At 45.9% G+C, this 11,840-nt stretch overlaps 1 protein-coding gene across 2 annotated transcripts; it reads left to right on the forward strand.

The window, feature by feature from the left end:
• The first annotated feature begins 396 nt into the window (after positions 1-396).
• On the forward strand, positions 397-11,475 carry PICK1 (protein interacting with PRKCA 1). Of its 2 annotated transcripts, none has more exons than XM_075077082.1 (13): positions 397-488; positions 1,508-1,599; positions 2,378-2,489; positions 2,954-3,082; positions 3,206-3,272; positions 4,539-4,628; positions 5,064-5,117; positions 5,219-5,281; positions 5,636-5,769; positions 6,564-6,656; positions 7,659-7,709; positions 9,168-9,312; positions 9,568-11,475. In XM_075077082.1, the coding sequence occupies exons 2-13, from the start codon at positions 1,559-1,561 to the stop codon at positions 9,816-9,818; spliced, it is 1,230 nt and encodes a 409-aa protein (XP_074933183.1). In that variant the 5' UTR covers positions 397-488; positions 1,508-1,558; the 3' UTR covers positions 9,819-11,475. The 2 variants fall into 2 exon arrangements, with proteins under 2 accessions (XP_074933183.1, XP_074933192.1); XM_075077091.1 differs by lacking the exon at positions 397-488 and adding an exon at positions 819-946 and having other exon boundaries at positions 1,512-1,599.
• Positions 11,476-11,840: the final 365 nt, after the last annotated feature.

The raw sequence follows: 11,840 nt of genomic DNA on the forward strand, positions 1-11,840 counted from the left end.
CGGGCTAGAGGCTGCAGGCCTCGCCCCACCACGCTGCCCAGCCCGGCCCTCCCTCTCTGCGTGCTGCGGTGGCCGGAGGGGCCCAAAGACCTCGGGGCGGGAGGGGACGGACACACGGACACGACACACCCGGAGAACAATTTCTCCCAAGAGCAGCTCTCCGCCGGCCTGGCTCTCTGAAACGGACGCGGGAGCAGGCTGGCTGGGCGGAGGGAGAGCGGCCCCTTCCCCTCAGGCCAAGGCGAGCCCCTCCCCAGAGAATGAAAACCACCTCCATCTCCACCGCCGCGCCGCTCTCAAAATGGCGGCGGAAGCGAGCCGGCCCCGCCCCGCGGGGAGGGTGTCTCCGTCCCCATGGCAACGCGGCTCGACGCGAGCGGAGGGGGCGGGGTTCCGCCCGGATGCTTCCGGCCTGGTGACGTGTTGGCTGGCTGACAGCACCGGGCGGCCGGTGGCGCCGGGGATCGCGCGCCGGGCACTCACTTCCGGTGAGCCACGGGACGCATCCCCTCACCCCCAGCCCCCCCCCTCCGCCAATGCTCCGTCGACGGTTTCTGTGGGGGAAGTGGGGTACGACCCCCGGGCCCTGTCAGGGCGACTTCCCACCCCCACCCCAAACGGCCGGGCCGGTGCCCGGTGCAGCCCCCTGGGGCTGTGGGCTGTGGCTGAGGCCTCGGGGCTACCGGGAGACCCCGCTGCCAGGGCCCAAGGCCCAGCCGTCCCTGCTCGGGGCCCAGCCCGATGAGAGGGTGGGGGGCGGCGGCGGCCACGCTGGCACCACGCGGCGGCAAAAGTGTGAGGGCGGTGACGGGTGGGACGGCGGCGTGGCCAGCTGTCGGTGAAGCCCTCACCCGGCGGCAGCCAGTGGGGTTGGATGTGGCGGTGGCTGTTTCGGGAGGCTGCTGCGACGCGGCGTTACTGTGCCCTCGGTGCTGCTGAAAGGCGAGTGAAACTCAAATGTGTCTGCTGATTACTGTCTGAAATTAAATAGGAAATGAAAGAGGGGGGCTTGTGCCTGGGGAAATAATGAGGCTTTTTGTGAAAGCAAGTTGTGAAAAGCTTCGCGAAGCCTCACAAGATGGGAGGTGAACGTCAAAAAGTGATATAACTTGCTATGAAGTCAAGAACAAAATGGAGATGTTTAACAGATGTAGGGGATAAACCCATAAGTATCTTTAGCTGCTATGGTGCAGGTAGAGCGTGTGAAGAAATGGCTTCCAGAAAGGACCATGTTTTGTTCTGTGCTTTGGAAATGCTGTGCACATGTGTGTTTGAAACAAGCATTCAAGCTCGAGGTCTTTCCCCTGTCTCATTCAGAGCAGAGATCAGAGACACCTGACTTATTTTTCATCTTTGATATAAGAACAGTGACCACGATGTGACATTCAAAAAAAAAAAAAAAAGAAAAGAAATGAGAAGGGGATCGACAAGGGTGACAGGTTGATTCACTGCAGTTTTCTATTGAGATCACTGGTTTATTGGGGTTTATCATGTTCTTTCTTCCCAGGGAGTTTGGAATAAGCAGTTTCAGGCAAACAGGCTTCACTTAACCAAAACAATGTTTGCGGATTTGGACTATGATATTGAGGAAGATAAGCTGTGAGTATTTATCTTTTCATGTTTTTTGCTAACAATAGAAATAGTCTTTGCAGCCAAGACCTAATGGGGGCGGATAAATTTACATGCTCCTGATGTCTGTGCTGAAGAGTCAGCCTTGCTGCTCAGTCCTGATTTCTTGCTCCCCCTGGAGACTGGGGATGAGGCATCGCTGTGCTGGTGAGCAAAGGCAAATGCTTTCTTTTGCTTTGCAATGACTACCCTGCTTTTCTGATTGCAAAGCAGCGCTGACAAGTCTTCTGTAAATTAGTGAGCTTAGCCAGAGAAAAAAGTATTTACAATGGAGGAAAGATAATAAGAGGCAAGAAGAAGTGGAGAGAAACTCTGGACTTCTTAGGTCTGTAAGGAGGAGAACACTGGCATTTCCTGAGCAAGTAAAAGGTTTGATGAGATTAGCAATTAATTTAACATGGAGCCCTTGTCTTATATCTCATTTATGCTGTGCGAGTTTTCCTCTCACTCCAGCACTAAGAGCAGATGAAACACTCTCTAAAACATGATAGTGTTTCCTCGGTGCCTAGCAATGGATGAGAGTGTCTCTCCCACCTCTAATCCTTGTGTGCAGTCTCAAAAAAGATAGCCCAGAAGGTCTTTCCGCTGGCCCCTGCTGACAGACTCTACAGCGAGATAATGTGATGAGTTCAAATGTGCAGCACCCATTATGTTTTAAGTTTGTATTGACTCAGGTACCAGAGGTGTTTCATACACACGCAGCTCTGACTACCATGTTCAGTTATTCATTCCCCCTTTCTCACTCCAGGGGGATTCCCACTGTACCTGGGACAGTGACCCTGAAGAAGGACTCTCAGAACCTGATTGGGATCAGCATTGGGGGAGGAGCACAGTACTGCCCCTGTCTCTACATTGTCCAGGTGGGCACTCAGGGAGGAAGAATAAACCATCTTCGTAAAACAGTGTTGGCCTGAGAGATGGAAAGCATGGAGAGTCCTATGCTATTTGTTTTATTCAAAGTGGGAGACATCATCTCCTTACCCTAGTACCTAATAGGTGTGGAAGAATTAAATTAAGACTTCTGAAATTATCCTTCTCCTTGGAGAGCGTGTTAGAATTCACAGGGGAACAGTGTGGTATTCTCAACATCAAGAAGTCCTACGCTTGAGGAGGTACGTCCTGGAGGCAAGCGCTTCCTGACAGAACAAGATGATCAGCCCTCCTCTTAGTTAGGAAAGGGAAAAAACTGCAACCTCACTGTGGACTGAATACAACTGAGTTTAACAGGAGGAATGTAATTGTCCCTTTTTTGTTCTCCAGCCCTGCATTCACCTTTCTCTTCCTCTTGATTCCAGACTACTGTCCTCTCTCTCCTCTCTGCTAGGTATTTGATAACACTCCAGCAGCCTTAGATGGCACTGTAGCAGCTGGTGATGAAATCACAGGAGTGAATGGGAAGTCTGTCAAGGGGAAGACCAAGGTGGAGGTGGCCAAGATGATACAGATGGTAAAGGTGAGAGGTAGGAGGGGGCCATTGGAGCTTCTGGGTCGTAGCTTAAAGTTTATTGTCCATTGGTAATGAAAGCCACTGCTACTTGCTTTCAGCACAACAGTTTTGGATTTGCTCTTTCTGCAGGGAGAAGTGACAATTCATTACAACAAGCTTCAGGCTGACCCAAAGCAGGGCAAGTCTTTGGATATCGGTAAGACCGGTTTCTTTCTCCGTAGACTGTTAAAGTGACGTGGAGGGGTGAAAGATTGGTCCCAGCTAAAACCACAGTAAAATTCTGGTTCCATTCTTCCTCTTAACTCAGTCATTTTCATGTGGATACTGTCAAAGAGAATTACAGGTTTAAAAAAACTCTTCCCTGACTTCTTGAAAGAGTCTTGAAAGTTAAATTGAGGCTTGACTGTTGTTGAGGGAGGCTTATTTTTCTGTGCTGTGTTTAGCATGGATGATGAAACTCAGATATTAATTTATTTATTTTTAATACATGTAAGTTATGCTGATCTGTTGAGAGTTTCAGATCTACACAGAATTGTGTCTATCGAAAAATACTGGATACAGTTTCTCAACTTGGAGAACAGTGATGAAATACCTATCTACACTGAGTTTTGTACAACCATAAATTTTACAGGAGAGAGGGGAGGCTTTATTTCTAAAACAAAGTGTGTGTGTGTTGAACTAAGCCTACACCTCTGTCTCCATTGTATAGTCTGCCTTTCTCACGTTCCTAAAAAATCTTTCATATCTTTTCATGGTGATTAAGGTGCTGATGACCTGATGACAGGGGTTCAGGAAAATGGTGAGGGCTGAGATGGATTTTTGGGGAAACAGAAGGGCAGTGAGAATATGGTATTTTCCAGAAATGCTGAATGCTGTGGCTGCAGCTGAGTTCTTGGGAGCTGCAGGTGCTTGGCACCTCTGCAAGTTTGCCTCTAAGTAAATGTAGCTTAGTCATCTGTTTCCAAAGATAACATAATTGTCTCTGGTAATTTGCAGGGTATGACCACCAAAACCAGAAATTAATTCTATCAAGGGGTGACAAAAGTGTTTAGCTAAGATCCAAAAGATAAAAATAAGCAAAAGGATAACTTTGAGCATTAAATCCTATTTGTCTTGCTTTTGGCCTCATCTCCTGACTTCAGCTGAAGTAATACAGCAAGTAGCATAAGCAAAGTTTAGTTCCGAATATCATGACAGGTAGCTTCCGTAAGAAATTCTGGAGCTCTATTGGTTGAAGTATATAGGATGTGAGAACAGAACAGACAGAAGATGTGCTATGCACAGCTGGACCAAACATCTAGTTTCTGTGGTATTCTTTTTCTGCTCACTACCTCAGTAGTGAGTTAAGTTCAGACTGGCCAGTTTATTCAATGCCTGAGAAATCAGTGAAGGATGCTAGTGTGCTTTTCATGCCCATAGAAATGACCCTCATCCTGTTTTGCAACTCTTTTTTGGCCTTTAGTATTGAAGAAGGTAAAGCATCGACTGGTAGAGAACATGAGCTCAGGGACAGCGGATGCCCTGGGGTTAAGCCGAGCCATACTTTGCAATGGTAAGTGTTGTCCAGGAGGACGTTTTCTTAAGGGAACACTTACCCTCTTATGCTTAACAGCTTTTTATAGCTACTTGCATGTTCCACATTATTCCTTCATAATTCTTTCCTTCTGCTATACCACACTGTTGTGATTGCCTCTGCCCTTCCTGAGTGATATATCCTGTCACTGGGGCCATTTGAATGTTAGCTAAGGACAAATTAATTTAAAGTGCGGACCCACTTAGTGAATGCTGATAGGTGATGATGCCACACTGTAAAACTAGTTGGCAGTTATTTTAAAAGCTTCCTATGTTGGACCAGGGGGCAGGCTTTAGATGTGAGAGAAATTTGAACCAAATATATTAAACTGGTGTTTTTCTAGTCAGTCAAGTCTTAATCATGTCCTAGATTTGACTGTTGTAATTCTGTATTCTGATTCTTGTTTCTATTTAGATGGACTAGTGAAGAGACTAGAGGAGCTGGAGAGGACTGCAGAGTTATACAAAGGTAAACCGTATCTTCCATCGGACACCAGATGGGAGAGAAGGATGCCTCCATTATGTTGCAGTGAAATGACTTAAATATTTTTTTTCTGGCTTCTATCACAGGCTTGACAGAGCACACCAAGTGTCTTCTCAGGGCTTTCTTTGAGCTATCCCAGACACACAGAGGTAAAGAATCTTGAGTGGAGGGAGCAGAAATCTTTGACCTCCAGTTCCAGGAGTTTTAGTCAGCACTTAGATGCATGATTCCCTCACTCAGAGAAAACTTAAGTGTTGCAGAAATGAGCAGGGAAGGGCTGCTTTCCTGGTTTTAGTGGTCACGATGTAAACACAGGCCATGTCTTTCACATGAGGCATTGAAGAAATGCCCTGCCAACCTCTACCCCAGGTCTTTCGGGAATATGTAGCATCATTCCCCAGGTAATTGCAAGGTTATGGGTAGGAGTTGTAACAGTGGAGGCAAGATTATTCTCTGGGGTCAACCTCTTCTTTCATCTGTTTGTATTTATTGCTCTCATCCAGCATTTGGAGACGTTTTCTCTGTCATTGGTGTACGGGAGCCACAACCAGCTGCCAGTGAAGCCTTTGTGAAATTTGCTGATGCTCATCGCAACATTGAGAAGTTTGGGATTCACCTTCTGAAAACAATTAAGCCGGTAAAGAATTTAACCGTAGGAGTAAAGGATCTGGAGAAGAGGGGATCTAGAAAGACAGAAGAGTGTCTTTGAAGGTGTGGGCTTATAAATCATTCATTGTAGGTAGGACTATCTTTGTCTGCTTTCCTTCAGGGAACTCTCTTCATAAAGAACCTAAGAGGTAACGTAGTGAATATATCAATCTTGTCCCTTTGACTTTTGCACATGAGTACATTCCTCTACTTTTGTTTCAGGGAAGGGGGAGTAGTTTGATCAGTGTAGTCCCTAGAGCCCTTTCCCTGATCTTTTGATTATGGGTACCAATATATCACTAAATTTAAAAGAGTTTAGATAAGCAGTCCAGGAACAATTTAAGGATTTCAATCAATATATGTTTGAGTGAGAGTCTCCAGGGAATCTGTCCACTTAGTGTAGCAAAGAAAGGATTAAATGTTGATTTGGCCACCGTGTTCAGTGCCATGTTGGATGGACAACATTGGGTAGTGGGCCTTTGAATCAGAGAGAGCGGTTTCCAGGATCAATTGAAAATGAAACAAGATTCAGATGAACAAAATTCAGACTAGAAATGAGGCATGCATTTCTAACACTGGAAACACTCACCAGTGACAGGAATGGATCCTCTAACCATGGCAATTCTGAGTCAAGACCAAATGTTTTCTTTCAAATATGCTCTAGTTCAAAAAAGAGTTAACTAGAGGCAGTTTCATGACCTGTGCTAGTTAGAATGTTACACCTGATGAATTGTCGACATGCTTTTTGGTCCTGTACTCAGCAACAGGATGTTTCCCTTACAGATGCTTACTGACTTGAATACATATCTGAATAAAGCCATTCCTGACACAAGGCTGACTATCAAAAAATACCTGGATGTCAAGTTTGAATATTTGGTGAGCCATTTGCTTTTTTTTTTTTCTTTAGTGCTGGTTGAAATTAAGTTTCATAGACTCATAGTCTGAAAGTCACATATAGCCTATATGGTCACATTCCATCCTTCCACAATCTGTGCAATAATGTGTTATTTTTTCCAATTCTTTGTCTACTGCCAGATTACTCAGATTCAGACACCTGCTTTTAACCTATTAATTCTCACTGGTAAGAAAGATCTCTCAGAATCCAGATGACTTATTTTCTACCAGACTGAATTAATTTCCTGATTTATTTGTAAAGAGTTCCTATGCAACTCATGTTCTTGAACTCCCCTAAATAGCTCTCCAGTCCATGTTTCTCAGGTAGTTTTGCATAATCTTTAGTCAAAGTAAACAACTGTCGAGTGGTATTTGCTTTCATTTAGACCATGCCTTTTTTTTCCTCCTCAATTCCACTCACCCCTTGTTTTCTACACCCAAAAAGGATAGGGTTGTTAAGTGCATCTGTTCTATAACTGTAGGAATCTACTTCCTTTTCCCAGCTAAGAGAATTATTTGGAGCCACAGCCCTAAGGCAAGTGAATATGGCAGCATCTCTTCCCACATCAGTCCTTCCCGCAATTCATCTTGGTTTTTTGTTGTTTGTTTGTTTGTTTGTTTTCTCTTTACTTATTCCCTCCTCATACTTTTCTGGTACCGTATTTTCCCAAACAGTGGATGAAGACAGGATTTTTCTATTGTTAGGTTATACTTACCTAAAGTATTTGCTCCTGTAATATACATATTAAGTGCCTTCTCTCTCCCCCACCGTTTTCTCTCCCCGTCTTTCTCTAAATAGGTTTTCTTTCCACCTGGGATGTTTAAGATATTCTGATCCCGCTGTGCTTTCCCCAGTGTCCCTACCTGCAGCACTGAAGGAAGGCTTGAAATGGTACAACCCTGTGGCTATTGGGTGATGGTGGAATTGCTTCTAATCTTTAATATTTCCTTCTTGTTTTGCTTTTTATTTTAAACCCTGCAAAGTCTTACTGCCTGAAAGTCAAAGAGATGGATGATGAAGAGTACAGCTGCATTGTGAGTACCAGTACTGTGGCAATGACAACTGCATACTCTGTTTCTCCAGCTTCCCTGTGCACACTGCCATAAAAATGCAAAAGCACTTCTATGCCTGTGTGCATCCAAACTAGTGAATACATCCTAAGTACTACACACGTTTGTTCTTAACATGTTAGAATTTGAAGATCCTTAAATGCTACCTAGGAAATGCTGCCAATAACTGTCATGAGTCACTGGTGCTGTGGAATAGTAGAGGGACCAGCCATCTGCATCTTGTTTGCTCGGTGGTTGCCTATCTCAGTGTTTAAGTAATATTAGCTTGTGTAAGGAGGATTAAGGTGTTATCTTCACAGATTCCATTTGTGTGTAGTGGACAGCTTATCATTAATTCTGGATTTGTTTCTCAGAAATGGAGGTTTAGCTTCTCTAGCAAAAAGCGTGTGAAAGCTGCATTTCTAGTTGAGGGAAATTGATTAAAGGATCTCTCTCAACAATAGGGTTTTTCCTAAAAATACATCATTTAAAATCTTAAAAAAAAAAAATACTGGCAGCATTCTCCAGCAGCAGTTTGCTGTCTGGTTTAGAGTTTTACAACCAATTATTAACACCTCTGTTCAAGATAGCTAAAGATGTCCCCTACATGCCCAATTTTCCTGCATAAAAGTAAGATCGTGCTTTATCCTAGGTATTGATCTCTAAGCAGGGATTTTAATTTTTGGAATGCCCAATTCCCAGTGCCAGGAAGGAATAAAACTTTCCTAACAGAATATTTAATGATATGCTAAATGGGAAGGGAAGAATCCCAGTCTTGCCCAGCAGAGTAACATCTTTGGGTTTTGGTGCATGCAGTGTGCCAAGCCATAGTCCATAACACGGATTTTTATATATGTTATGTCTACAGGTGCAAGAGAAGAATGCTGGTTTACTGACAGGTCTAACCCCTTTCTCTCAAAACTATTTTGTGGAACAACATATAGGTCCCTCCCTCCTGGTTTCCAGCACTGTGTCTGGGTGGTTGTAGATACCACAGTTTTCCCTCTGTAGGTGTATAATATGTAATGCAATCTATACAGGGCAAAGCTTGCAGAGGAGGGCAGGATTTTTTGTGTGATTGATATAAATTAATATATCCTTTAGACCCTAGGCTTGTTTGTTCATAGTGCCTGTCTTAATAGTTCAGATAAGAAGCCTTTCCACTTCACCATGCTGGGTTGAAAGGTGCCTGTCCTTCTTTCTTTGCTTAGTGGTGCTTTTCTTTACCACGTTTGGTGTGTATTTGGTCTTCAGAATGGCCCCATTGACTGCCAGTTTGTTGAAATGGCTCAGTGTTCCTAATGTTTCATGCTTCCTGACTGTAGTTCCAGTGAGCTTGAGGGCTGTAATAACCCAGGGTCATCATGAGTCCACATCAGTAGTCAAATTCCATGTACAAGCACTGTTGTGGGAGTCTCTGAAATGGCGTTGTGTTTTTGGCAGGCTCTGGGTGAACCCCTCTACCGGGTCAGCACTGGGAACTATGAATACCGCCTTATCCTACGCTGCCGGCAAGAGGCTCGCACGCGCTTTGCCAAGATGAGGAAGGATGTGCTAGAGAAAATAGAGCTCCTGGATCAGAAACACGGTGAGTACCACTGCGGTGTTTACCTGAAGGGGTCAGACAGATATGGCTTTGGCCTTCATTCTCCTCCTTCGTCTCAGTCTTTGCTGAAGAACCCTTCTGTGGCTGCGCGCAAGGCATCCACCCTTGGAGGCCAAAAGGGATTAATGCATAGGAGACTCTAACTAATACTGGCAAGGGAGGCTTGATCACAGCTTTCATGCTCTGCTTGTGAAGGGGATTTTCACCTGATTTGTTCCCAACTTGTCTCCATTACAGTGCAAGACATTGTGTTCCAGCTCCAGCGATTTGTCTCCACGATGTCCAAGTACTACGATGACTGCTATGCCGTGCTCCGAGATGCAGATGTCTTTCCCATTGAGGTGGACCTTGCCCGCACTACTCTTAACTATGGGCAGAAGGACACTTACACGGACGGGGCAGAAGACGAAGAAGAAGAAGGAGGAAGCGAGAGAGAGGGTAGTGGGAAGGAAGACACAAACGGTGAAAAGCTCATTGATGATGCCTGAGTGTGCCAGCAGGGCCAGAGGAAAGGCTTTGCAGACTGTTATAAAAACATGTATTTCACATGGCGACTCATCCTCCATGACTTTCTGTCTATGTCCAGCCTGGGATTCCTCCTCTGCTTTGGGTGGGGGTGGCTGGTTGGATTGGGACCAACCTCTGCTTTCCACTCTCTTCCCGTGCTCGTTTGCCTGGAAATTCCCTTTTCCTTCAGACACTCCTGCTGCCCAGCTCGGGGAGGAAAATCCCCTACGACACTGCCGTGCAACTCTGTCTGTACTCTGCCGTGTACAGACTGGACACTGCTGAGTGTGCGGGATGCACCACTTCCCTCTGGCACGTGGAAGCCAGTTAAACATCTGGAGATGATTACGAATGGCAAGAACAGCTCCTTCCCTTGTGCTATAGGAAAGCGTTAGCACCAGCATTGTTTTCTTCACCCCACTGCTCGCTGTCTTCAAGCTTTCCATCCTCTGGCCTGTTTTAAGCTTCCTCTGTCTCTTCCATCTGTCCCCATGGGCTGCAGGACCAATTTTTGTAGGATGATCACTCCCACCACTCCCAGCTCTCTGCACCGCTGGTTTTAAGAAACAGGAGCAAGTGCAAACTGATGCCTAGGACTGGTGTTGGTACATGTGATCTGACCACACCCCCATCCAAAGCAGGGGCTGGTAGATGTAGTTGCCTGGCATGCTGAGCTGCTACAAAGATTTGGAAGTCTGTTCCCCTGGCTATCATCCTCTTCATAGTCCCTGAGCTCCTGCACAGCTGGCACTGTCTGCACACTCCATAGCTACACCCCAGGGCTAGAATCCTGTAGGAGGTGGCTCTGCCCTTCCCTGTGGGAATGAGGAAGGAGCCCTCCTACTCAGCAGAGACCCTGAGGTGAACGCGCTTGCCTGAGGCAGACAGGTTCCAGGGAATAACAGCAAAGCCACATGCATTTCCTTTCTATCATTCTCCTCTCTTATGGCTCCTTGCGATGGACAATAACTGATTCTTGACGATGTGCAGCCAGTCCTGCGCACTTTTTCCTTGTATGGGTGCCAGGAGAACCCACCTTAGAACCACAAAGCAGATATCCCATCCTTAAACTAGAGGCAGGAAGCCTTGTGGAGGGAGGATGACATGGCCTGTAGGCAGAGACTCTGAGATTTTGAGTGCCACGTGTAAATAGTGTACCACCCCTACCACCCCCTGCTCTCCTCTGCACAACCATTTTGTGCTGCCTCCGGGCCAGCTGGAAGCGGTAGCTGACATCCCATTGCCCAGCACAATGGAAGGAGGGAAAGGAAAACCAAAGTAATTGGGGCTGCTTCTTTCCTCCTTCCTTTTCTCCCTCCACCCTTGTGGGCTGATCCCAGACGCAGGCGGCACTTTGTCCTTTAGCGGGCAGCACAACTGCCAGGAGTGGTGTGCTTCTCAGGCAAGAATTTTGACTTCTCTGTCATTACCTTCTAGTGGTAGTGAGAGAAGTTATTTAAGGGCATTAATTTATGATCGAGATGTTCGTTTTGTTTTTTCTCTTTGATTTGTTTTTTCTCTTTGATTTGATCTCTGTGGGTGCTTGGAAGAAAGCCATCCATGGTCAAGCTGCCCTGGAAGATTTACACAGACTGATACACTGACTGTTGTCTCTAATAAAGAAAAATGTGACATTTCGTTTCCTGTCCTTCATGGGTTTTCTTTAGAGATTGGTTTGCTCATTCTCCATTGGTTTTAATCTTAAAGTATAATGATGGGAAGATGGGTGTCGTGTGCTGGCCAGTTTTTTTCTTGCTCATACCAGTGGACAATCTGTGTACCAAGCTGCGGTGGTCACTGCAGCACGGGTTTCCAGAAGAGGAGGCTTATAAATGCTGTAGCAAGGCCAGTCCTCCAGGTAATACCAGCTTCTCTGCATCTTGGTTCCCAAGGGAACACGAACCTTGTAAAGCCACCAGTCACCTCAGTCCTGCACGGTGGCATCCTTGCACCCCTCCAGGGCCAGCTTCTCCGCACAGCTCAGCTGTTGCATCACAACCCTG

Source organism: Phalacrocorax aristotelis, chromosome 1 (genome assembly GCF_949628215.1).
Source record: "Phalacrocorax aristotelis chromosome 1, bGulAri2.1, whole genome shotgun sequence".
NCBI classification, from domain to species: Eukaryota; Metazoa; Chordata; class Aves; order Suliformes; family Phalacrocoracidae; genus Phalacrocorax; species Phalacrocorax aristotelis.

Coding starts and splice junctions, on each gene's coding strand:
- PICK1 (XM_075077082.1), top strand. CDS start 1,559: ATGTTTGCGGATTTGGACTATGATATTGAGGAAGATAAGCT. Junction 2,490..2,953: donor CCTGTCTCTACATTGTCCAG/GTGGGCACTCAG, acceptor CCTCTCTGCTAG/GTATTTGATAACACTCCAGC. Junction 6,657..7,658: donor ATGTCAAGTTTGAATATTTG/GTGAGCCATTTG, acceptor AACCCTGCAAAG/TCTTACTGCCTGAAAGTCAA.